The sequence below is a fragment of the Ipomoea nil genome, unplaced genomic scaffold, assembly GCF_001879475.1.
Source record: "Ipomoea nil cultivar Tokyo-kokei standard unplaced genomic scaffold, Asagao_1.1 scaffold0179, whole genome shotgun sequence".
Classification (NCBI taxonomy): domain Eukaryota; kingdom Viridiplantae; phylum Streptophyta; class Magnoliopsida; order Solanales; family Convolvulaceae; genus Ipomoea; species Ipomoea nil.
The window spans coordinates 367413-394177 of record NW_017616607.1 but is presented as its reverse complement, the minus strand read 5'-3'; the positions used below and the strand labels follow the sequence as shown (position 1 = coordinate 394177).

At 36.3% G+C, this 26765-nt stretch overlaps 1 protein-coding gene across 1 annotated transcript; it reads left to right on the top strand.

Moving 5' to 3' along the window:
- The first annotated feature begins 1211 nt into the window (after nt 1-1211).
- Nucleotides 1212-25994, top strand: LOC109179123. The gene is made up of 3 exons (XM_019328698.1): nt 1212-1421; nt 2766-2870; nt 25894-25994. The coding sequence occupies exons 1-3, from the start codon at nt 1259-1261 to the stop codon at nt 25992-25994; spliced, it is 369 nt and encodes a 122-aa protein (XP_019184243.1). The 5' UTR covers nt 1212-1258.
- The last annotated feature ends 771 nt before the right edge of the window (nt 25995-26765 follow it).

The following is a 26765-nucleotide window of genomic DNA, read 5'->3' as shown; positions in this document are numbered from 1 at the left end:
ATTATGTGATATGCCTCCTCCACATTCTGGCTTTGAATTGTCTAGGAAAGTTTATGACTGCTTGGTAGAGTGGGGGATAGATAGTAAAGTGTTTTCCATTACTTTGGATAATGCTTCTGCTAATGATGTGATGGTGAGACTTCTAAAGCAGCAACTTTCGTTACAAAATAGTTTGCTTTGTGGTGGTGAATTTTTTCATGTAAGGTGTTGTGCACATATCTTGAATTTGATTATGCAAGATGGATTGAAAGTTGCTAGTGTTGCATTAGGAAAAATTATAGAGAGCATTAAGTATGTAAAAATGTCTGAGGCAAGAATGATATCATTTCAAGAATGTGCTCAACGTGTTGGTGTTGATATAACTTGTGGACTTACTTTGGATGTGCAAACTCGTTGGAATTCAACTTATGTGATGCTTGATAGTGCTATACAGTATCGTCGTGTTTTTTGCTCTCTTGGATTAAAGGATAGAAATTATAAGTGTTGTCCTTCATATGAAGAGTGGTCAAGAGGGGAAAGGATGTGTGCATTTTTGTATCCATTTTATGCCATCACCAACTTGATTTCTGGTTCATCCTATCCTACTTCAAATTTGTATTTTTTGCAAGTTTGGAAGATTGAATGTTTGTTGCTTGAAAATTTAGAAAATGAGGATGAAGTAGTAAAGGATATGGCTAAGAATATGAAATTGAAGTTTGACAAGTATTGGGATGAGTACAGTGTAATACTTGCAATGGGGGCTATTTTTGATCCAAGATTGAAATTGCAATTTGTGGAATATTGTTATAAGATGCTTAATCCACATACTTATCAAGTCAAGGTTGAATGGATAAATAACAAATTATACATGTTGTACAATGAGTACACGAAAAGGAGTGTTGGTTCTTCATCTTCTGGAGTTTTTACTTCTCAATCACAAGAATCTTTGGCACCAAAGATTTGTGGAGTAAGGAGATGAGGATTGAGAAGTAGAGGAGGACATGGAAAATTAGATGAAACTCTTATTTCTGTAAGTTAATTTCTTTATGTTGTTAATCATATGTTGCTTATGTTGTTTCTTTGTTATTGGTTAATATTTGTATATGCTTAAATTATGTAGGGTTATATTGATTATCGAAGCAAAGCTTAAAGTGGCAATCAAGATTTAAAGTCTAATTTAGACAAATACTTGGAAAAAGTGCAAATGAATCAATTAGATGATATAAATGTTCTTTTGTATTGGAAAGGAAAAAAGCAAAGTTATGGGCAGCTTGCTAAAATGGCATGTGATGTGCTTTCTATTCCTATTACAAGTGTAGCATCAGAATCCGCCTTCAGTATTGGAGCCCATATTTTGAACAAATATAGAAATAGGCTCCTTCCAAAAAAAGTGCAAGCTCTTATTTGTGCACGGAATTGGTTGCATGGATTTCCTACAAATGGTAATATTGGTGTATTTATCAAGTTTGATTTTTTTTTTGTACTATTAAATAAACTAGTAATTCACCCGCGCGTTGCACGGGGAAAAATTATGTTATTATAAATAAAAATAAAAAAAATAAAAAAAATAGAAAAAATAAAAATATTTTAAATTTTTTAATATAATAATATTTTTGAGCTTCCATTGGTCAAGTATTTATTATTTTTATAGAATACAAAATTATAATTAAAATTTTGTATGGTTAATATAATCTCTAATTATGTACATAATTACATTGATTTATTCTTAATTGTATTTCATTTATATTATAATTTTCACAATACGAATAATAACTAAGATAATTACATTTAGAAAGCAAATTTCAAATTTTGTATGAATCAATTTAAACTCTAATTGATGTGGTCTAATGGTACCCGGGTTGAACTTCCATTTGGAAGGTTGTAAGTTTGAGCCTCAATGGAGGCGTTATTAGCTCTTTGTGTTTCAGTAGGTTGAGAAAGTATATGAACAGATACTACAATGTAATAGAGCTAGTAGCATTCAAAAAAAAAAAATTTAAACTCTAATTGAACACATTTTTTTATATGATTATATAATATATTCTTTATGCACATGTTATTCCATAAACTCAAATGTCATTTTATAAGTCCAAGACCACTTTTTTTGTGGAGATAATTCAAATGTATTTTTTTTCTTTTAAAAGTCCTAAGTTTAGACATCCAGAAAAACATTAAAGACCCATACGATATATACATTTATATACATTTAAATTTTTATTTATGGCTTAAATGATTTTTTTTTATTCTGAAGTTCAATAATTGACCCACGGCCCGCAACATTTGCTTTCTTCATCCCTTCTCGCTTCTGTCATTTCTTTGAAGCATTTGAGAGGGGGAAAAATTATATGTAGAGGCTTGCATTAATTGCATTGTTTCAGATATCGAATAGGTTTTCATTGAAAATTTAATATTGTAATCCCAAGAACCACCATAAATAACAAAAGCATATCAAATAGACTTTCATTGTAAAGCCAGAGATTTAATTAATATTGCATCGTTCATATTTTCAATTAATCGGGAATCGGAATCCTTAATCCTAATATCATAACATTTAATAACTCCATTAATTCAATAAATGTAATCCTTTTTTATGAGCTAGAAAAAAATTAGCTATTTTATTTTTTAAATGTTGTGCTTTTTTTTTTTATAGTAAAAGATGTTGTGGCTATTTTATATTTATAGCTAGTAATAATAATAATGTTGGTAATTAATTGTAACATTAATTATTTCCCAACCATATAGCTTTATTATATGTAAGATGTTATTGTTTTTTGATGAAGATGAAGATGAAGATGGAGATGGAGATGGAGGTGAAGGTGAAGGTGAAGATGAAGATTATGTTGGTGAAGTTGGTGTTGGAGCTTCAAATGTTGCTGGGGAAAGAATAAGGAAAAAGAAGATTGTTATTTTACATTTGATTTGTTTTTTGTTTTGAACTTTAATGTTGATTGTGGATTTGTGGCATTTTTTGTTTTGAACTTTTGTATTTATTGTGGATTTGTGACATTTTTTGTTTTGAATTTTATGTTGATTGTGGATTTATGGCATTTTTTGTTTTGACCTTTATTATTTATTGTGGATTTGTGACATTTTTTGTTTTGAATTTTATGTTGATTGTGGATTTGTGGCATTTTTTGTTTTGAACTTTAGTATTTATTGTGGATTTGTGACATTTTATGTTGATTGTGAATTTGTGGCATTTTTTGTTTTGAACTTTAGTATTTATTGTGGATTTGTGACTTTTTTGTTTTGAACTTTATGTTGATTATGGATTTGTGGCATGTGAATTATATATATATATATATATATATATATATATATATATATATATATATATGTGTGTGTGTGTGTGTGTGTGTGTGTGTGTGTGTGTGTGTGTGTGTGTGTGTGTGTAGATATTTCAAAACTCATCCCGACCTCTACATCGAATGTGGAAATCCTCTCTTATTTATGATGGAAATCCTCTCTTATTTTTAAATTTTTGTTTAGTGATTGAGCCCGTTGGATTAGCCTAACAACCCACTGTTTAGGGTTAGGGCCAACCCAACTCAAAAAGAAAAAAATAAAAAACCATTTAGCCCAAGCCAACAAGCCCAACAACCCTGCAGGGCCAGTCCATAACCCAGCGGGCTGGCCCATTTGACATCCCTAGAACCAACGGGCCCTCCAAAACCTCACTGATATATATATATATATATATATATATATATATATATATATATATATATATATATATATATATATATATATATAGGCTTCTTGAGGTGCGTGTGTGTGTGTGTGGTTTAACTTCTTGAGGTGCGTGGTTTTTGTGCTTAATGTGCGTGAGTTTTGTGCTTAAGATGTGTGGGTTGTGTGCTTAATGTGAGTAGTTGTTGAAACTTAAGGTGCGTGGTTTTTGTGCTTAAGGTGCGTGGGTTTTTCTTAAGGTACGTGTGTTTTGTGCTTAATGTGAGTAGTTGTTGAAACTTAAGGTGCATGGTTTTCCTTCTTAAGGTGTGTGATCTGTATGCTTAAGGTGTGTCAGTTGTGTGAAACTAAAGGTGAGCCATTTTAAAACCTTAAGTGTGTGGTTTATGTTCTTAAGGTGCTTTGTTGTGTGCTTAAGGTGCGTGGTTTGTGTACTTAAGGTGCGTCATTTTAATGCTTAAGGTGCCCCAACTGCACAATCGCACGGGAAGAGTTAGGCCCTTAGCGGGAACAAGAAATGTTGGTGTAATTGTTGGTTGAAATAAATGATTCATATTATTTTTAGTTTGGTATTTTTTTTAATGATTTTTCTTATTACCCTCTATTATATTATTTTCTTCCTTTAAATAACTTTGCGTTCTGTTAGAATAAACTTTAGTAACAAAATATTTCGTTAATTATTTATTATTCTTAATTAACTTACTCATTAATTTCTTTAAGAAAGATTTTAGGTTCGAACCTCATCCCATTTTCCAAAGAATTTACAATGTTAAAATCTCATTGACTCCAATTGAACAAGTTTACACATCATTGTTAGAATTTTATCAATGCATGAAAACTTCTGAAGAAATTTGTAAATTAATTTTACTATATCATTATAACAATATCTATTGTAACCATATATTTCGAATTATTTATTATCATCCTTGATATGGAAAATTAGTCCATGTATTTAATGTGTAGAACATTGTGTATTGAACTATTGAATGTATGAAGAATTGAGTAGAAATGTATGAATAAGATCCAATCTGGGCCAATCCCCCGTAGTTTTCTCTTTATTGAATATGTAGAGAGATTTTTAGAGAGAAATAGTAGTGGAGAGGTGTTGGTCCCGATAGGGTGGTAGAAAGTCTAGAGGGGGGAGGGGGGGGGGGGGGGAGAATAGACTTTCTAAACTTTTTCACAATTTAAATAACTCTTTGGTAACTTCAACTCTAAGTAGCAAGTAAATAGAGTAAGTTTAAACTGCACAGCGGAATAGGTAGTATGTAAAGAGTTAGGCCCAATTAATGAATTAAATACGCATGTAAGATAGAATAAAGTAACAGAGGTATCTTGAATATATAAAGGAGATGGTTCACTCAATATATAATAACAATATTCAAGATTATAAATAAATATCGTATCACGTCGACCGTGTAACGAATATTACATGCAACACGTCAAACTTGCTTAGAATAATTCAATATTTAAGCTCGAGAAGTTTGAGTCACATGCATACGTGAAAGCACACTAAACCCGAACGATTAAGATTGATTGTGAATAGTAAACGGGTTAGTCGGATAAGATAAATAGATAGAGCAAATTATGTAAGTGCGGTATGTAAATGAGAGAGGCAATTTATAGTGGTTCGGAAGTGGCGTAATCTTCCTAGTCCACTTTTCTCCTTTCGCGTCTAGGAGAAATTCACTATTTTTCCACACACAGTTACAATAGTGAATAAGCGCTACACAAGCACTTCATCCGGATGTCTTGCACTTGCACTTTTTGAATTTTCGTGTGTATTGCACTTCTATCTCGTGTCTATCTTGTTCACCTCTGCTCCACACACACTTTGTCTTCAAGTCTTCATGGCTTTTTATAGGCAATCAAATATATCCGTTGGAGTGGGATAATTTGATATTTGAAATTTGAATCTTCATAGCCTGATATTGTTGACAATAGTAGGTCTTCAATTTTGATTTGATTGTCAACTTGCCTGACAAAATAATATCTTATCTCCAATTGATTTGTTCAAAATATTATTTTGTTGTCATATTGAATATCCAACGTATCTTTGAAATAAATTCATCTTATAGAATTTATTTCTAGGATAAGTTTTTATATTCATGTCTTCATAAATATTTTTCCGTTCTGATCAAATGTCTTTCAGGCAATTTTGGATTCTTGTGGCATGTGGGTAGACTTGGAATAAATTCCTTCGAATTGATTCAATTTCTGATCATCTTGCTTCTTTGCCACATTGTGCTCCTTTGACTTTGAACATAGTGCTCCTTTGACTTGAACATTGTGCTTTTCTGATTTGGTCACATTGTGCTCTTTTGGACACATCGTGCTTGTTCACATTGTGCTCCTTTAGATACATTGTGCTCCTTTTGAACATGGTGCTCCTTAGCACACATTGTGCTTGTCAGCACACATCGTGCTCCTTAGCACATCGTGCTCTTTTGATAGCATTGTGCTCCTTTGGACATTGTGCTTGTCCGAAAATTTGACTAGTAAAAAATAAGTCCTTGGGGGGAATCGATCTCGAGTGTGATCGTTTTGAATAAGGACTTCTACCATTTTGCCATTAGGCTCATCCAGTCATTCTTTGCAACGCCATTCCTTTATGCTTCTTTCTCGGATGAATACTCGTAGGACCAAAATTAATTTCTCAAATTAATTTTGTTCTTCCTATGGTAGATTCCTTTTGATTCGCTATTCTGATTTATGATGCTTGTACTCAAAGACCTAAAAACTAAGGGGATCTAAAGTACATTTGGCTTCATCAAAACTTACAAAAATATTCCTATCAAGAGGGAGAAAAGAGACCCCCTCATTGAAGGGTCAATGTGACAACCTAAAAATTTATTTTATAAATCCGGTTTTAAGAAAATCTAAAATAGCCAATTTTCACTCCATAAAAATTTTTATGAAGAAAATGGCGTTGAATAAATTATTTTGAGCCCTTTTAGATGTGATTTGACACTAAGAGTGGATTTAAATTTCAATATCCTAAATTTTCGGGTACATTGCGTGACACGTTTTGAACTAAGAAATATATCTGAGTGAAACCAGGAGAATTTTGAGAAGCTTAAACCAAGTGTTCCTCTAGAAATTATTTCGGAAAAATTCATTTTTCAACCCCAAACAATTTAAAATAGCAAATCTAGCCATTGGTTCATGAAGCTTGGTGGACCACACCACTCCAAAATTGTCTGATAACACCTTTCTAGCCAAGTTATTACATTTTTGCCATCAACCAATCATATGGAATCAACCTAAGGTTTTGTGCACCTATATATTGCTCCCTTATCATACTCAGCCTCTTGTTTCCACCCTTGAGCTCCCCTGCAAGAAACACAAGCAAGCATAGTAGGTATTCTTCATCTTTGTTTTTAATCCTAGCCTTCCATTTCATCTTTGCTTCCATCATTCTCTGAGCTTATAAGTTAGGTTGGTTGTATGGTTTGTTTGAGATGTTTAGGAGGTGACGGGGGTTGTAGCTAGCTGAAAAGGGAGGTGGAAATCAAACTAGAAGGAGATAAAGCTACAAAGGTATAACTCATGGACTCCCAGGCTTTTTACAAGACTCCGTGAAGTCTTTAATGAGTAGAAATGCTAGATATATGTTGTTTTTGAGCTATTAGATGATCTATTACTTGTCTATATGATGTGTTGTTGATGTTTTGGATGAGTTAGAAATGCCTGAGCTATTTTTGCATATGAGAAGAAATCATTTAGTGCACAGGCTGTGTGCACCAGTAGGTTGGCCGGTCCCAGCCAACGGCCCAACAAGGGGACCGTTGGCTAAGGCCGTTGCCCCCCGGGCCTAGGGAACGGCCCTAGGAAAGGGTCGTTGCCTAGAGCCGGTGGCTAGGCGGTCTGAGGGGCGGGCCTAGTTGAGCCCCGCCCCAAGGTCCGTTGAGTGCCTCCAGTGCAGTGGCCGGGCCCTTGTAGCTCAGCTACGTGTCGTTTCGGACGGGGTGTCATGAGCCTGTGTGGCTAGGAACCTCGGGGTCGTCTTGACGCACGTTTTGGCTTTGATTTCATTAAGTTTGGTTAAGTTTTGAGCTATTTATGAATGTTTTTGTGGAGATAAATGTTGCAGATTGTGGTTTGAGTTGTTACACTGAATGAAAATGTTGATGTATCAGACTTTGATTTATCCACATGATGAGCATGTTATTATTTGGAGAAGCATGAACATTAATTGTTAGAGTTTTGCTAGAAAAGCATGCTTAAAGTGTATTTTATGATTGATTGAGAGTATTGTCAAAGTTCCCAAATGTTGAAGTTTACAAAAGCATGTCTATCTTGAATATTATTATGCTGAGAATGAGTCCGAGCTGAGTATTTTGAGTTTCAAGTGCATGTTAAATACTTGCTAAGTACTTGTTGAGAAGATTTGTCAAGTTATGGATTACAAGCATGATTTATTGATTTATCGAGAATCCACAGTGCATAGAAATGGAAGCATGACTACAGTAAATTGCATTTGAGCATACCCTGTTTTTAAAGTGCATAAGTGGCCAAAGTGAGCCTAAGTATTATTTTCCAAACACTCATATCCATTTTGGAAAGTCTTTATCTTGTCAAATTGAGAATGTGTTGAGAAGTTATGTGCATATTTGCAAAAGATAAGTGTTGCATGATTTGAGATGCATGAGTGATATGTTTATATATATATATATATATATATATATATATATATATATATATATATATATATATATATATATATATATATATTTTGAGGAAAACATTGTTTTTGGAGGACCCGTTTGGACTATGTCCTTTCGGAGTAGAAAGAAACGGACATTGCGGTCCGATTTCATATAACGCGGCGTATTCCCACGTTACAAGGTTGGAAACTACCCGCCAGGCTTGGAATCCTGGTCAGGGGGTGTGCACATTGATAGTTCGATACCTTATTCCACAGAGTTTGAGTTTGGAACCACGAGATTGGTTCGGTGGCGAGATGTTAGCGATTGGCCGACTCGACGCCGTGTCCAATGGATTCATCCCCTTTAGGGTGAAATCCGGTCTCGTCCACGTGTAAAGAGAAAACGAGTCATTGAGACTCTAAGAAAGCGAGTCTTGGAGACTCTAAGAAAGCGAGTCTTGGAGACTCTAAGAAAGAAAGAAGCAAAGCGAGTCATTTATGGCTCTAAGAAACCTCCACAGAAAAAGTATACTATTTACAAAAGAGTGTATATGTACCTATGCTTATTATATATCTTGCACGAGATTGCATGATTAGTAGCATGAGTTTGCTTATTATATATCTTGCACGAGATTGCATGATTAGTAGCATGAGTTTGCTTATTATATATCTTGCACGAGATTGCATGATTAGTAGCATGGATTTGCTTATTATATATCTTGTACGAGATTGCATGATTAGTAGCATGAGTTTGCTTATTATATATCTTGCACGAGATTGCATGATTAGTAGCATAAGATTGCTTATTAGTTATTTAATAGCATGAGTCACTTATGAGTTGCTTAATAGCATGAGTTGCTTATGAGTTATACGTCTTGCACTAGATTGCGTGATTGAGAGTATGAGCCTGTTGTGAGTTATATGTGTTACCATAGAATGCATGATAAGTATATGATAGCTTATGAATGTTTATTGGAGTTATCTGAGAAAGCATGAGTTTATTTTAGTAAATGAGAAGCTTAGTCTGTTCATGAGATGAGAATGTGATAAGTGTTTATTGAATAAGTATGCCTACTTGTTACTTAGGTTGCAAGCATCTAGAAGCTAACGCCAAAGTATGATTTAAGTGTTTAAGTGGTTGATTTCAAAAATGTAAACTCTGTTTTCCAAAGTATATATTGTAGTATTTTACAGGGTTGAGTGGAGTTATAGATAGCTTCGTGCTAACGGGTTTTTTTGTATTTGTCTATTTGAAAAACCCCTTTCAGGTGGGCCCAGCTCTTGAGAGTGCTCGAGTTAGACTAGTTAGTTAGATGGCTTGTAGTCTAAACTCTTGTTATTTGGTTTTGTAGTATGTTATCTTTTTGTTGGTGGCGGACACCGGGGTTGAATTTCCCTAGTTATTCGGATGTTAGTTTGACTTGATGTTTAGTTTTACCCTTAGCAAGTGCAATCACTGTGGGAAGGTGATTGTGGCGGTGACACACCTACTAAGTTTGTAATTAAGTTAACTTTTCCGCTGCTTAGTTTATCTCATTTTGGTTTTAGTTTGTTAAGTAAGTTCAAGAAAAGTGGGGTGTTACAGTCAAAGCCCTTTATATAGGCCCAAGAGCTGACCCGTCAACTTTGACCATGCCCTGAATCGTTTGACCCCAAACTGTCTACGAAACGAGAGCACGAACGTATATGGAAGTCAAAACCGTGGTATATTCCCTATCAAGTAGCACCCCCACCCCCCCGCCCGGCCCCCATCCGTGCCCTGACGTCGAGCTAACGAGGAAGGGTTCGGTCTGAAAAATATGAATAAACAGTCCGTGACTTGCACCAATTGCCTTGTTAAAAACCTTAAACTAAGTAAAACCCAATGGAGAAAAGCTTAACTAAGGAAAAAAAGAGCACAACCTTTAAGCACAGTCTTGTGAACTATAAAGGGTAGTCTAAATTTTTCCATAACGGGCTTCTCGAGTCTGAGTCGAGCATAGGATTGCGATTTACACCGGTTGCCTCGTTAAAAACCTTAAACTAAGAAAAACCCAGTGGGATAAAACTTACCTAAGGGAAAAAGACTACAACCGCAAGTGCAATCTTTTCGGCTATCGAAGGATCAAACTAGTTGTGATCTTGAGATCTAACTTTGCCAATCAAGGGATTGAATTTACTCGTGATCCAGGGACTGAGTCTTTAACATAAAAGAGATTAAATTTTACCAATCTAGGGATCGGGTTTCACCAATCGGGAGATAGGATCTTTAATGAAATCTAGTGATCGAGATTGGATTTGTTTATGGTCTAGGGACCTCTAATGATCTTATCGATCATAAGCGGAACGCTTCTCATGCAATAACTCTAACTTATGCAAGCTTATGCACATAATTCTCAACAACTTCTCTTTCTCACATTTTGAAAATCAAATATCATGCAATCTTCTCAATGCAAATAGATAATGATTTTCCAAAATAGATATAGGTTTTTGAAATAGATCTTAGGCTTTACCTAGAGCCATTTATGCACTTTAGGCAATGAAATCTACTAAGATGCTCTTTACTGTGAAAATAATATGTTTTAATTCTCATTCAGTGTGAAACAAGGAAATATGCACCCTTTATACTAAAATCTCAACACTTAGCAAATCTTCTCAATAAATACTTAACAAGTATTAAACATGTTTCTCAACTCAAAACATACTCAAATGGTAGCAATTTCATTCACTGTGAAACAGGGAATTATGCACTGTCCATGCCAAATTCTCAATAACTTAACAAATCTTCTCAATAAATACTTAATAAGTATTAGACATGTTTCTCAACCAAATATCAATGCTCAAAAGCTATAAACTCAATTACTGATATAGTTCACAGACAACAACAACAACAGAGTATTCATTTCCACATTTCTAACTGTAAATCATGACTTCTAACTCCAAATCCAACGAAACTAACTTCTACTAGTGCGTCGTAACGAGCCTGAGTGTCTGAGCCTCAAGGGCCCACGTGTGACACCCCAAAAATCCAAATTCAATTCATGGATTAATTGATTAATTAATCCTATTTCAATTGTGGAATTAATTTATAAAATCCTGAAATTTAATAGTTGGGGACTAGTATTTGACTAGTCAACTCCAAAGTCAAGTTGTACCTTGAGCTTTGAAGGGAGTTTCATTGTTCCTTACACTTTCTAAAGTTAGTAAGGGTATTCTTCACCTTTCACCAAGTGTTAGTATTGTAACCTAACCTAGAAGACATCTTCATTTCACCCCTTACACTTTCTAAAACATTAGCTCTACCTTCTCTCTAGAAAGGTGAGTAGCTTTTCCTTCAAGCTAAGTTGAGACCTTGTCAAGACTTCAAGATTCAAACTTTCACCTATTTGGGCATCTAGGAGGGTAAGATCTAAGTCCATCTTGTGTTTTTGGTTCCATCTTAGATGTCTTTTTCTTAAAAGTAGGATCTTTATGATCTCTTGGTTTGTTCTTGAAGTGTGTTTGGAAACTGAGCCTTGTGGAGAGCTTGTTGAGGTGTAAAGTGAAGTCTTTTAGTCTACAAGAGGTAACCCATGCTCTACAAAACCTATTTTGCTTACCTATATGTGATTTCTTAGATTCTACTTGTGTTTTGCTATGAAATGTGAGTGTTTATGCATTTGTCTTGTGAAAATGCATATCTAGAGCTTGTGTTTAGGGTTCTTTTGTGCCATTGCTTGGCTATTCCTTTGATTCAAGTCATTTTGTTGTATTTGGTGAGATTTGGCATGTTTTGGACTTGAATTTGAGCTTGGAGTTGAAAATCCCCGAAGGGATTATTTTTGGACACAGGGATGTACCCGCGGGCAGAACGACGGGCAGAACCCTACCCGCCGCCCACCCGCAGGTACATGGCCTCGTGGGTAGTGTACCCACGGGCGGAACCACGGGTAGGGGCCTATCCGTGGGTCCACCCGCGGGGAACACTTCGGTGTTATGATGGGATTTGTTCCCCTTGATTATTTTGACTCGATATTTGGTCTTTTGACTTCCCGATGTTCTTTTGTGGAACTATTTGAGTGTCTTCTTGATGTTTCGTATGTCTAGAACTATGTGGTAGGTATCCATGTAGGTCTTTGGTGTCTTGAATCGTGCTAAGTGTTCAACATTGTGATTCGTTGAACCGTGATGTGTCTTGTGTGTTCTTCAGAACTACCTTTGGTTTATCCGTTTGATAAGCATGCTAGTTTGGTGTCTAAATGCTAGCATGTGTGTTGTTTGTACCTTCCGATTGGTTGATGATAACTTGTGTTATTCATCGTTGTTGTTGTTGGGTTGTGACCCATTCCTTGATTGAGTGTGTTTCATACCTTCGTTGTGATCCGTTGATTGATTCCTGTTGAGGTGTGGTGTGTGTGGCGTTACCTGGATTGCACGATTAGTGGTATGGGACACTAGTCACCAAGGTATTGCAGCGGTCCTCGTGGTGGCCGTGACGTGATTATGGAGTTGTGACCTGTGTGTCAGGTTCACGTATTTCTTGGGAAGGCGTGTGTCGCCGAGGCGTGTGTCACCGTGTGTGTGTACGGTACCTTATGTACTATGAAATTGGTGGTCTCGTTGGTGGTCGTTGGTGGGGCACGACGGTCCCAGGAGGGAAAAGGTTGGACTAAGAAGTACAGGGGTCCTGGAGGTAATGGTTCGAAAGAAGAAACAAGGTTGGGGTAGCCATAAGGTTGGAACAGGGCATAAGGCAGGCATACCAACTCGTGATGGGTGATGTCGCGAGGGCTATTGTAGCCGGTGTTGTGTGTTCTTCTCTTGTGACGTGTGTAGTCACGGAGGCATGTGTTGCCTTGGCATGTGTTGCCGGGTGTGTAAGTCTTATTTCTTTTGTGTTGTACTTGTCGGGTTTTGATCTATTGAGTGATGATAGATCATGCCTTGACTCTTTTGTGAGTCGTGTTGTTCTTGTAGTCTTGGGATGTGTTCCCGTGTTGTTTGTTGAGAGTGTTGAGTCTTATGTTGGCTATTGATCTTGGTTTTTGACTTATATATATGTATTCCGTTTCGAAAATAGCTTTACAACTTATATCTTACCTATTTATGTTATTTCACATGTATTGGTGGGTTACCAGCATTATTCGCTGACCGGGCGTCGTCCCATGTTTATCTTTGTGATCTTTCAGGTGATGTCTAGACGAGCGCGATGTCTAGTGCTCGATAGTGTAGCTCCTTTCGTTTGCCTTACGGCCTGTGAGCCGGTTTAGCTTTAGACTATGAGTTTTTGGATAGTTGTATACCATACAGATTTGGCGTAGCGTTTATCGTGTTGATAAGCGTGGCATAACACCCCAGTTTTTGGATTTTATGTTATCCAGTTACCCTTTTATCTTCTGCTGTGCTAGTGTTTTGTTATGGTATCTCCATGCGTTAAGGCTTTTATTATAGCTTGTTTTGTGGGGGTGTTACACCACGAGTCCCGGTCTGAACAACGCATAGCTGAGCCACAGAGGGCCCGGCCAGAACCATCTTTTGGCCTGGCGGAGCTTGGTGACGGGGCTTGTGAAGCCCCGCCGCTTGGCTCCGCCAAGCTACGGCCCTTGGCAACGGATCTAGCTGTGATCCATTGCATTGGTCCGAGGCTTCACGGGTCTAGCCTGCGGACCTTGCCAAGGTCCGTTGGCTAGACCCGTTGGGCTTACTGGTGCACCATTTGTGTGCACCAGACCCCCTCTTCTTCACTTGTAGCCTTCTCAGATCAACAAAAACACTTTCAAACCTCAATAAATCAATCACAGATCATCAACAACACAAAAATAGCTCAACAACAAACATTATCTAGCATTTCTAAACATTTATTTCTCACTTCTAGCATTTAACAGAGTCAAAATCTAGTTTGGGAGTCCATGGTTTATATCTTGTGCTTCTTCTTCTTCTTGTGTGGATCCACCCTTCCTCTCTACTCAACTACTACCTCCTTCACCACCTATTGCCTCAACAAACAACACAAACAAAGCTTAAGGAAGCAACTCAGAGATTAAAGGCAAAGGATGGAAAACTAGAAGGAAATATGAGATGAATGGATGAGATGAAAGCTTGGAAACCTTACTATGATTTCTTCCTCTTGTCTACAGAGAGCTCAAGGAGTGGAGAGGCAAATGAAAGGGATCAGGAGAAAACATAGAGTTACTGTTCTATTTATATGGGTGCAAAACCCTAGGTTGATCACAAATGATTGGTTGAGGGCAATGAAGTAATTCGGCTTGCTTCTAAAAAGATCAGACAAGGTTGGCTTGTAGAAATTTCATGGTTCACCTTGTATCATGGACTAAGGTCTCAAAAATGATTTTGGACAACTTGGGGTCAAAAATAGATTTTCTAGAAGTTGTTTCTAGTTAAAATACTTGGTTCAGGTTTCACTCAGATTGACTTTTTGGGTCAAAACTTGGTACATAAATGTACCCGAAATTTAGGATTTTTGAAATAGGATATTCTTAGTGTTGCATTTATTTAAAAAATTGATTAAAAATATTTAATTCATACACCGTTTTCGAAATAAAATTTTTGAAAGGGTGAAAATAGCTATTTTGGAATTTTATAAAATAGAATTTAGGAAAATTATTTTTGGGTTGTCACATCTGGGAATAGGTTTATAGGGTGGATTCCTAGTTGGTTTAGGATAGTAAATGCCTTAGTTGGCTTTTATATATATATATACTTCTCCTAGTCATTATTCAATAACTAGAAGAAGTGGGGGACTTGTGATGGGGTTATTAGATATGGACCTGATTGGCTTTTATTTTATTTTGGTTTGTGGTTGTGGCGGTTGGCAGCAGGACTACGTCGGACGCGTGTCTGGTGGGGGTTGACACCTCTTGGATGTCGTACACGTGGAGGGTGCAGGTTGTTCCTCCAGCAGCATAAAGGGGGGGGGGGGGTGTCTGGTCCAAGTAAAGTATCCCTCAAGACATGATCAACCTGCTAGCTTGGTGGTCTAGGTCTTCTCCTCCTTGTTGGTGTGCTTGGGTTCCATTATTGGTGGTAACACATTTAGTTTGTTTTATTCTATTTATTAGTTAGTCCTTCGGTTATTTATTATTTGGGCCGTCATTTCTGGGCCGATATTATATTCTTGGGCTTTGTATATATTCTTATTGAGCCTCACGCCCCAGCAAGATTTACAGTTAGAAATGTGGAAATGAATACTCTGTTGTTGTTGTGTGTGAACTATATCAGTAATTGAGTTTATAGCTTTTGAGCATTGATATTTGATTGAGAAGCAGGCCTAGATACTTTTTAGAATTTATTGAAAAGATTTGTTAAGTTATTGAGAATTTGGCATAAACAGTGCATAATTTCCCTGTTTCACAGTGAATGAAATTGCTAGCATCTGAGTATGTTTTGAGTTAAGAAACATGTTTAATACTTGTTAAGCATTTATTGAGAAGATTTGCTAAATGTTGAGATTTTAGTATAATGCAGTGCATATTTCCTTGTTTCACAGTGAATGAGAATTAAAGCATATTATTTCACAGTAAAGAGCATGTTAGTAGATTTCATTGCCTAAAGTGCATAAATGGCTCTAAGATCTATTTCAAAAACCTATATCTATTTTGGAAAATCATTATCTATTTGCATTGAGAAGATTGCATGATATTTGATTTCCAAAATGTGAGAAAGAGAAGTTGTTGAGAATTATGTGCATAAGTTAGAGTTGTTGCATGAGATATATCTATATGTTATCTATTGTGAGGAAAATAGTATTTTGGAGGACTGTTAGGACTATGTCCTTTCGGAAGAAAAGAGAAAGAAAGAAAGTTTGAGAAATGAAAGAAACAGTTAAAGAAGACCGACAGATATTTATGAAGTAACTTGGTCGATATTCCCGAGTTCCTAGGTTGGATACGACCCGCCGGGCTTGGAATCCTGGTTAGGAGGTGTGCACACTGACAAGTACGATACATGATTCCATAGAGATTGAGATAAGAACCAAGAGAGTGGTTCTGTGGGCAAGATGAGTATTAGGCCAGCTAGATGCCGACCCTGGATAGGTTCGTTCACGATTCGTGAAGTTCCTATCTCGCCCACGAGTACAGAAAGAAAGCAAGAAAGTAAAGAAGAGAAAAGTAAGTCAAGAGAATCAAGAAAGTAAAAAAGAGAAAAGCGAGTCAAGAGACTCAACAGAAACCTCCACAGAAAAAGTATTTCTTTTTACATAAGAAAGAGAGTATATGTATGTATATACTTATAACATCATGACATATCTTGTTACATGACTTGCATGATTTGCATTTAGAATATGATGAGAAGTACAATACTTTATTGTTGCTTATGAGTTGGCATGATGGCATGAGCTTGCTTGTTGAGTTTTAAGTATCTCTTTATCTATCAATTTGAGCATGAGTATTGTGACATCCCAAAAATCCACATTCAATTCATGGATTAATTGAGTAATTAATCCTATTTCAATTGAGGAATTAATTCCTAAAATCCTGATTTTTAATACTTGAGGACTAGTATTTGACTAGTCAACTTCAAAGTCATGTTGTACCTTGAGCTTTGAAGGGAGTTCCCTTGTTTCTTACACTTTCTAAATGTTAGTAAGGGCATTTTTGACCTTTCACCAAGTGTTAGTATTGTAACCTAACCTAGAAGACATCTTCATTTCACCCCTTACACTTTCTAAAATATTAGCTCTACCTTCTCTCTAGAAAGGTGGGTAGCTTTTCCTCCAAGCTAAGTTTAGACCTTGCCAAGACTTCAAGATTTTCTTCCAAGATTCAACCTTTCACCTATTTGGGCATCTAGGAGGGTAAGATCTAAGTCCATCTTGTGTTTTTGGTTCCATCTTAGATGTCTTTTTCTTAAAAGTAGGATCTTTATGATCTCTTAGTTTGTTCTTGAAGTAGGTTTGGAAAATAAGCCTTGTGGGGAGCTTGTTGAAGTGTAAAGTGAAGTCTTTTAGTCTACAAGAGGTAACCCATGCTCTACAAAATCTATTTTGCTTACCTATATGTGATTTCTTGGATTCTACTTGTGTTTTGCTATGAAATGTGAGTGTTTATGCATTTGTCTTGTGAAAATGCATATCTAGAGCTTGTGTTTAGGATTCTTGTGTGCCATTGCTTGGCATTTCCTATGATTCAAGTCATTTTGTTGTATTGGGTGAGATTTGGCATGTTTTGGACTTGAATTTGAGTTTGGAGATAAAATTCGCGAAGAGTGTTGTTGTGGTACAGGATTGTACCCGCGGGCGGAACGGCGGGCGGGGCACCACCCGTCGCCCCACTCGCGGGTACGGGCCTTGTGGGAATATGTTCCCGCGGGCGGAACCACGGGTGGGGCGCTACCCGTGGGTCCACCCGCGGGGAACACAGTGGTGTCGAGATGGGATTTGTTCCCCGTGATTCTTTTGACTCGGTATTTGGTCCTTTGACTTCCCGATGTTCTTTTGTGGAACTACTTGAGTGTTTTCTTGATGTTTCGTATGTCTAGAACTATATGGTAGGTATCCATGTAGGACTTTGGTGTCTTGAATCGTGCTAAGTGTTCAACATTGTGTTTCGTTGAACCATGAAGTGTCTTGCGTGTTCTTCGGAACTATCTTTGGTTTCCTGTTGATAAGCATGCTAGTTTGATGTCTAAATGCAAGCATGTGTGTGTTGTTTGTACCTTCCGATGGGTTGATGATAACTTGTGTTATTCATCGTTGTTGTTGTTGGGTTGTGACCCATTCCTTGATTGAATATGTTTCATACCTTCGTTGCAATCTGTTGATTGATTCCTGTTGAGGTGTGGTGTGTGTGGCTTTACCTTGATTGCACGATTAGTGGTATGAGACACTAGTCACCAAGGTATTGCAGCGGTCCTCGTGGTGGTCGTGGCATGATTATGGAGTTGTGGCCTTTGTGTAAGGTTCACGTGTTTATGGGGGATAACATGTGTTATCTGGGCATGTGTTGCCATGTGTGTACGGTACCTTGTGAACTATGAATTGGTGGCTTTGTTGGTGGTTTGTTGGTGGGGGGACGACGGTCCTAGGAGGAAGAAGGTTGGACTAAGTAGTACAAGGGTCCTGGAGGTAATGGTTGGAAAGAAGATACAAGGTTGGGGGAAGCCATAAGGTTGGAACAGGGCATAAGGCAGGCATACCAACTCGTGATGGGTGATGTCACGAGGGCTATTGTAGCCGGTGTTGTGTGTTCTTCTCTTGTGACGTGTGTAGTCACAAAGGCATGGTGGCCTTGGCATGTGTTGCCGGTTGTGTAAGTCTTATTTCCTTTGTGTTGTACTTGTCGGGTTTTGATCTATTGAGTGATGATAGAACATACCTTGACTTTTTTGTGAGTCGTGTCGTTCTTGTGGTCTTGGGATGTGTTCCCGTGTTGTTTGTTGAGAGTGTTGAGTCTTATGTTGGCTTTGACTCTTAGTTTTACACTTATATATATGTATTTCGTTTCGAAAATGGTTTTACAGCTTATACCTTACTTATGTATGTTATTTCACATGTATTGGTGGGTTACCAGCATTATTCGCTGACCGGGCGTCGTCCCATGTTTATCTTTGTGTTCTTACAGGTGATGTCTAGTCGAGCGCGATGTCTAGTGCCCGATAGTGTAGTACCTTTCCCTTGTTGTACAGCCTGTGAGCCGATTTGATTTTTAAACTTATGAGTTTTTGGATAGATGTAAACCATGCAGATTTGGCCGTAGCGTTTATCGTGTTGATAAGCGTGGCATAACACCCCCGTTTGGATTTTATGTTATCCAGTTATCCCTTTTCTTCCGCTGTGCTAGTGTTTTGTTATGTTATCTGCATGCGTTAAGGCTTTTATTATAGCTTGTTTTGGGGGGTGGGGGGGGTGTTACAAGTATTGCATGATGAGCTATGATTAGAGATATATGTTTAAAGCATGAGATTTGTGATTAAGTTGAGTATTTGAGAAGAACTTGTTTATATGAAGTATAGGTTGCAAGCATATAGAGTTGTTTATGAGCATGTATTGAGATTGTTGTTTAAGTCTTGCAAAGTACTTGAGATTACGTGTGATTGTCAAACGTTTTCCAAATTTATATCTATAGTACTTTACGGTTGAGTGGCTTTATACTTAGCATTAATTTGCTAACGGGTTTATTTTCTACTTGTTTTTATAACCTCTTTCAGGTGGGCCCAGTGTTTGAGAGCGCACGAGTTAGATTAGTGCGTAGTTATGATTGGTAGATTCTAGATTAGATTCTACTTTGGATATTGATGTTTTGATGATGTTGACTGATCCTTTTGTTGGTGCTTGGACACCGGGGTTTGTTCCCCAAGTATTGATGTTGTTTTTGATGAGCTTGACTCTAGTTAGTTATCCTTTGTAGCATGTGCAATCATCATGGGTGGTGACTGTGGCGGTGACACCCGTATCTTTTGGATTGTTGGTTTCTAAGTTAATTAATCTTACTTATCTATCTAACTATCTTGTTTAAGTTAAAGTAATTGGGATTTAGATTTTAGAAAAGTAGGGTGTTACACCAGACCTGTTAAGAATTCCCACCCCTTTAGGAAGCCCTCAAACTCTTTATCCCTATAAATACAGAATACAGAATACTCTCTACCCCCTAACTAATCCCTTCTTTCCCCCTCACATCTAGCAACTTCCCCGTGCATCCCTAACTATATGATCTGCTCCCTATTTAACTCATATGGATATCCATCAAAACCCCTTTCCTGAAAATTCTCATTCGCCATCACCATCCTTTAGCTCCTTCTTTACTACACCCCCAAATACGCCCTTCACCCCTAGCCAACTACAACCCAACATCACCACCCCCTCAACACACACCGCCATGTCTCCCGCCACCGTCGCGCAACCGCCTCCATCCAGGCATACCGCCTCTCCCGCGGCCTCACCGGCCGCAGCCCGCCCTCACCAGCCGCAGCCCACCCTCACTGTAACACTCCACTTTTCTTAAACTTAATTACAGTTCTAAAACCAAATTCAAGATAAACTAAGCAGCGGATAAACAACTTAAATAATAAACTAGTGGGAATGTCACTGCCACAACCACCTCTCCTTGGTGATTGCATAGGCTGAGGATGAACTAAAACATTAAACCAAATTAACATTCGAATTACTTAACTTAAAGTCACTTCGGGAAAAACACCCTGATGTCTATTATCGAACATAAGTATCATAAGTCTACAATCCATCATCAAACATCATAATAATAAAGAGTGTTTAGACTACTAGATCTACTAAGCTAGTCTAACTCGATCATCTCTCAGTTGGGCCCACCTAAAAGGGGTTTTGCAAAACAACACGTAGACAAGTAGGAAAACACCCGTTAGCACGAAGCTAAGTATAACCACATTCAACCCTATAAAATACTACAGTATATACTTTGGAAAAACATTTGATCACAACTCTAATCAAGCAATCTCAACACTTAGACAACTTTAGATACATCACAGATTTTCTATATGCTCGCAACCTATAATATCAACAGGCATGCTTCAACAGTAAATAACTCATCAACATAATCATTCCAACACACATTTCTCATATCAAGTCTCATCATCAACAAACTCATGCTATCAAGTAATTGCATACTATCAATCAATACGAAATTATCTTCATGCTTTCAAGTTCTCATCATGCAACTAGAAATATAAGACATTAAAATACAACTAAGCAATCATGCTCAAAATAGAATCTCGGTTAATCATTCTCATATGCAAGCTAGTGCAATACTATACTCAAATGCAATCTCGTGCAAACATTCTCATTATGCAATCTCGTGCAGTACTATAAGTATAATTATACACTAGTTTGTAAAATAGAATACTTTTCTGTGGAGGTTTCTTAGAGTCACGAAGACTCGCTTTCTTTCTCTTGAGTCTCTTGACTCGATATCTTTCTTGCTCAAACTTTCTCATACTTCTCATTTCTCTTCTTGTGCGAGGCAGGTACTCTGCCGCAGTGAAGCCCTATCGTACGGTGCAATAGCGTGCATCAGTCACATCCGTAACTACAGAAACTCTTACTCGTGGGGAGGTAGGTCTTCACGAATCGTGAATGGACCTAACCAGCTCGGCAATCTAGCCGGCCACATACTCAACTCGCCCACATAACCAATCTCGTGGTTCCAACACTCATACTCTGTGGAATCAGGTATCGTACTTTTAGTGTGCACACCCCTAACCAGGATTCAAAGCCTGGCGAGCAGTCTCCAACCTCGTAACGTGGAAATACACCGCGTTACATGATAAATCTATCGGATCGCAATATCCGTTACTTTCTCTTTTACTCCGAAAGGACATAATCCCAACTAGGGATGTCAATTTAGCCCTAAACCAATGGGCTGGCCCAATAAGGCCTAAAAATTGTAGGGCAAAATCCAAAAAACCAATCCAATAAAAAGGTAAGCTCATTGGGTTGGCCCTATAGGGTTATTGGATTGTGTTGGGCCAACTCAGTGGATTGTTGAGTTGGCCCATGTAATATCCAAAGTTCACTGTAACCCTGTAGGGCCTGCGACACAATTTGAACAAAAGTTTGAGAATCGCGAAGTGAGAAACTGAGAACCCAATTTGCGTCTAGCCGTCAACATCTTCGCCGACTGTCTACGTCGCCACCTATCGTCTGCGATGTGCGTCTACGTCTCCGCCGAACCCAGTTTGAGAACCGAGGTGTCGATCGTCTGTGTCTCCGCCGAACCCAGTTTGAGAATCGAGGTGCCGATCGTCTGCGATGTGCGTCTGCGTCTCCGATTTATAAATACTTTGTTGAACTATTGAGATATTAGATATGTGTGGGTGGCTTCCATATACTGCCTGATTGAATTGCGGTTTTGATTTCGATTCTGACAGTGGGTACTGCTCTAAGAAGAAGGACGATTTATGTAGTGAGGTAAATTTTCTTTCTTTCCTCTTCAAATTGCTTAATTCTTGTTAATTATAGTCTTTGCAGTTGTGTATGTAGAAGGAATGTGAGAAGAATTCCAAATTTCAATTTCTTAATTTTCAATTTCTTATTCTATAATTTGTCGTGCATAATTTGTTTTGTTTCTATTTGCCATAGACTTTAATGCAATATATATGATAATTGATGGGTACGGTTAAGGCATAAAACATGTGCAAGAGTGATAATTTGCAAGTTCTACCTAGTACCTACCTTCTTAATTGCTCTAAAACAAGCAGAATTGGACTTAAGAAGGAGAGAGATGGGTTGTGTTGCATTGGTTTATACTGCAATAGTTTTAATGCAATTATTATATAATTTAAATATTTGGTTTATTTGATTCTGCAGCTATATGCTTATTCATTTAGGAATTTAAATGATGAATTATTATATGCATTGAATTTATTTATTTGAAAATTACATGTTTTCGGTATATTGTTTAATTTTTATATTTTTATTTTATTTTTAGGTATAGAAGAAATGTCTAGTGTGGATGAAACTGATTCAATTGATAGTGATAGCTTATCTACTCAAAAAAGAAGAAAATCATCGGAAGTTTGGAATCATTTTTCAGATGTTCAAAAAGGTGAAGATGGTAGAGGGAGGGTTACATGTAATTATTGTAAAAAATCATATTTGCATGATGTTGGAAGTGGAACATCAAATTTAAATCGACATATGTTGATATGTAAAAAGAAACCAGAACTTAGAGATGCGGGTGCTATGTTAATTGATCAAGAGGGGAAATTGAATAATAGAGTCATTGATCAAAAAGTTTGTCGTGAGTTAATTGCCCAGTGTACAATTGAACATAATCTTCCATTTAAATGGGTTGAATATAGGAGTGTGAGGTTGCTTTGTCAGTATTTGAATCCTGATTTTCAATTCATTTCTAGAAATACTGTGGCATCGGATGTTTTGCAATTGTATGAAAGACAAAAAGAAAGGTTGAAGTTGATATTGAAAAGTATTCCCGGTATGCTTTGTTTAACATGTGATGTGTGGACTGCTTGTACAAATGCCGGTTATATATGCTTGATTGTGCATTATGTGGACGAAAATTGGGTGTTGAATAATAAAATACTTTCATTATGTGATATGCCTCCTCCACATTCTGGGTTTGAATTGTCTAGGAAAGTTTATGACTGCTTGGTAGAGTGGGGGATAGATAGTAAAGTGTTTTCCATTACTTTGGATAATGCTTCTGCTAATGATGTGATGGTGAGACTTCTAAAGCAGCAACTTTCGTTACAAAATAGTTTGCTTTGTGGTGGTGAATTTTTTCATGTAAGGTGTTGTGCACATATCTTGAATTTGATTATGCAAGATGGATTGAAAGTTGCTAGTGTTGCATTAGGAAAAATTATAGAGAGCATTAAGTATGTAAAAATGTCTGAGGCAAGAATGATATCATTTCAAGAATGTGCTCAACGTGTTGGTGTTGATATAACTTGTGGACTTGCTTTGGATGTGCCAACTCGTTGGAATTCAACTTATGTGATGCTTGATAGTGCTATACAGTATCGTCGTGTTTTTTGCTCTCTTGGATTAAAGGATAGAAATTATAAGTGTTGTCCTTCAGATGAAGAGTGGTCAAGAGGGGAAAGGATGTGTGCATTTTTGTATCCATTTTATGCCATCACCAACTTGATTTCTGGTTCATCCTATCCTACTTCAAATTTGTATTTTTTGCAAGTTTGGAAGATTGAATGTTTGTTGCTTGAAAATTTAGAAAATGAGGATGAAGTAGTAAAGGATATGGCTAAGAATATGAAATTGAAGTTTGACAAGTATTGGGATGAGTACAGTGTAATACTTGCAATGGGAGCTATTTTTGATCCAAGATTGAAATTGTAATTTGTGGAATATTGTTATAAGATGCTTAATCCACATACTTATCAAGTCAAGGTTGAATGGATAAATAACAAATTATACATGTTGTACAATGAATACACGAAAAGGAGTGTTGGTTCTTCATCTTCTGGAGTTTTTACTTCTCAATCACAAGAATCTTTGGCACCAAAGATTTGTGGAGTAAGGAGATGAGGATTGAGAAGTAGAGGAGGACATGGAAAATTGGATGAAACTCTTATTTCTGTAAGTTAATTTCTTTATGTTGTTAATCATATGTTGCTTATGTTGTTTCTTTGTTATTGGTTAATATTTGTATATGCTTAAATTATGTAGGGTTATATTGATTATCGAAACAAAGCTTAAAGTGGCAATCAAGATTTAAAGTCTAATTTAGACAAATACTTGGAAAAAGTGCAAATGAATCAATTAGATGATATAAATGTTCTTTTGTATTGGAAAGGAAAAAAGCAAAGTTATGGGCAGCTTGCTAAAATGGCATGTGATGTGCTTTCTATTCCTATTACAAGTGTAGCATCAAAATCCGCCTTCAGTATTGGAGCCCATATTTTGAACAAATATAGAAATAGACTACTTCCAAAAAAAGTGCAAGCTCTTATTTGTGCACGGAATTGGTTGCATGGATTTCCTACAAATGTTAATATTGGTGTATTTATCAAGTTTGATTTTTTTTTGTACTATTAAATAAACTAGTAATTCACCCGCGCGTTGCACGGGGAAAAATTATGTTATTATAAATAAAAATAAATAAAATAGAAAAAATAAAAATATTTTAAATTGTTTAATATAATAATATTTTTGAGCTTCCATCGGTCAAGTATTTATTATTTTTATAGAATACAAAATTATAATTAAAATTTTGTATGGTTAATATAATCTCTAATTATGTACATAATTACATTGATTTATTCTTAATTGTATTCCATTTATATTATAATTTTCACAATACGAATAATAACTAAGATAATTACATTTAGAAAGCAAATTTCAAATTTTGTATGAATCAATTTAAACTCTAATTGAACACATTTTTTTATATGATTATATAATATATTCTTTATGCACATGTTATTCCATAAACTCAAATGTCATTTTATAAGTCCAAGACCACTTTTTTGTGGAGATAATTCAAATGTATTTTTTTTCTTTTAAAAGTCCTAAGTTTAGACATCCAGAAAAACATTAAAGACCCATACGATATATACATTTATATATATTTAAATTTTTATTTATGGCTTAAATGATTTTTTTTTATTCTGAAGTTCAATAATTGACCCACGGCCCGCAACATTTGCTTTCTTCATCCCTTCTCGCTTCTGTCATTTCTTTGAAGCATTTGAGAGGGGGAAAAATTATATGTAGAGGCTTGCATTAATTGCATTGTTTCAGATATCGAATAGGTTTTCATCGAAAATTTAATATTGTAATCCCAAGAACCACCATAAATAACAAAAGCATATCAAATAGACTTTCATTGTAAAGCCAGAGATTTAATTAATATTGCATCGTTCATATTTTCAATTAATCGGGAATCGGAATCCTTAATCCTAATATCATAACATTTAATAACTCCATTAATTCAATAAATGTAATCCTTTTTTATGAGCTAGAAAAAAATTAGCTATTTTATTTTTTAAATGTTGTGCTTTTTTTTTTTATAGTAAAAGGTGTTGTGGCTATTTTATATTTATAGCTAGTAATAATAATAATGTTGGTAATTAATTGTAACATTAATTATTTCCCAACCATATAGCTTTATTATATGTAAGATGTTATTGTTTTTTGATGAAGATGAAGATGAAGATGGAGATGGAGATGGAGGTGAAGGTGAAGGTGAAGATGAAGATTATGTTGGTGAAGTTGGTGTTGGAGCTTCAAATGTTGCTGTGGAAAGAATAAGGAAAAAGAAGATTGTTATTTTACATTTGATTTGTTTTTTGTTTTGAACTTTAATGTTGATTGTGGATTTGTGGCATTTTTTGTTTTGAACTTTTGTATTTATTGTCGATTTGTGACATTTTTTGTTTTGAATTTTATGTTGATTGTGGATTTATGGCATGTTTTGTTTTGACCTTTATTATTTATTGTGGATTTGTGACATTTTTTGTTTTGAATTTTATGTTGATTGTGGATTTGTGGCATTTTTTGTTTTGAACTTTAGTATTTATTGTGGATTTGTGACATTTTTTGTTTTGAATTTTATGTTGATTGTGAATTTGTGGCATTTTTTGTTTTGAACTTTAGTATTTATTGTGGATTTGTGACTTTTTTGTTTTGAACTTTATGTTGATTATGGATTTGTGGCATGTGAATTATATATATATATATATATATATATATATATATATATATATATATATATATATATATATATGTGTGTGTGTGTGTGTGTGTGTGTGTGTGTGTGTGTGTGTGTGTGTGTGTGTGTGTGTGTGTGTAGATATTTCAAAACTCATCCCGACCTCTCCATCGAATGTGGAAATCCTCTCTTATTTTTAAATTTTTGTTTAGTGATTGAGCCCGTTGGATTAGCCCAACAACCCACTATTTAGGGTTAGGGCCAACCCCACTGAAAAAGAAAAAAATAAAAAACCATTTAGCCCAAGCCAACAAGCCCAACAAGCCCAACAACCCTGTAGGGCCAGTCCATAACCCAGCGGGCTGGCCCAT

What these genes read in the sequence shown, in the direction of transcription:
- LOC109179123 (XM_019328698.1), top strand. Translation starts at nt 1,259, where the DNA reads ATGGCATGTGATGTGCTTTCTATTCCTATTACAAGTGTAGCATCAGAA. An exon ending in GCATGGATTTCCTACAAATG is followed by an intron (nt 1,422 to 2,765) that starts GTAATATTGGTG and finishes ATGAAGATGAAG; the next exon opens with ATGAAGATGGAGATGGAGAT. An exon ending in TGCTGGGGAAAGAATAAGGA is followed by an intron (nt 2,871 to 25,893) that starts AAAAGAAGATTG and finishes TGAAGATGAAGA; the next exon opens with TGAAGATGGAGATGGAGATG.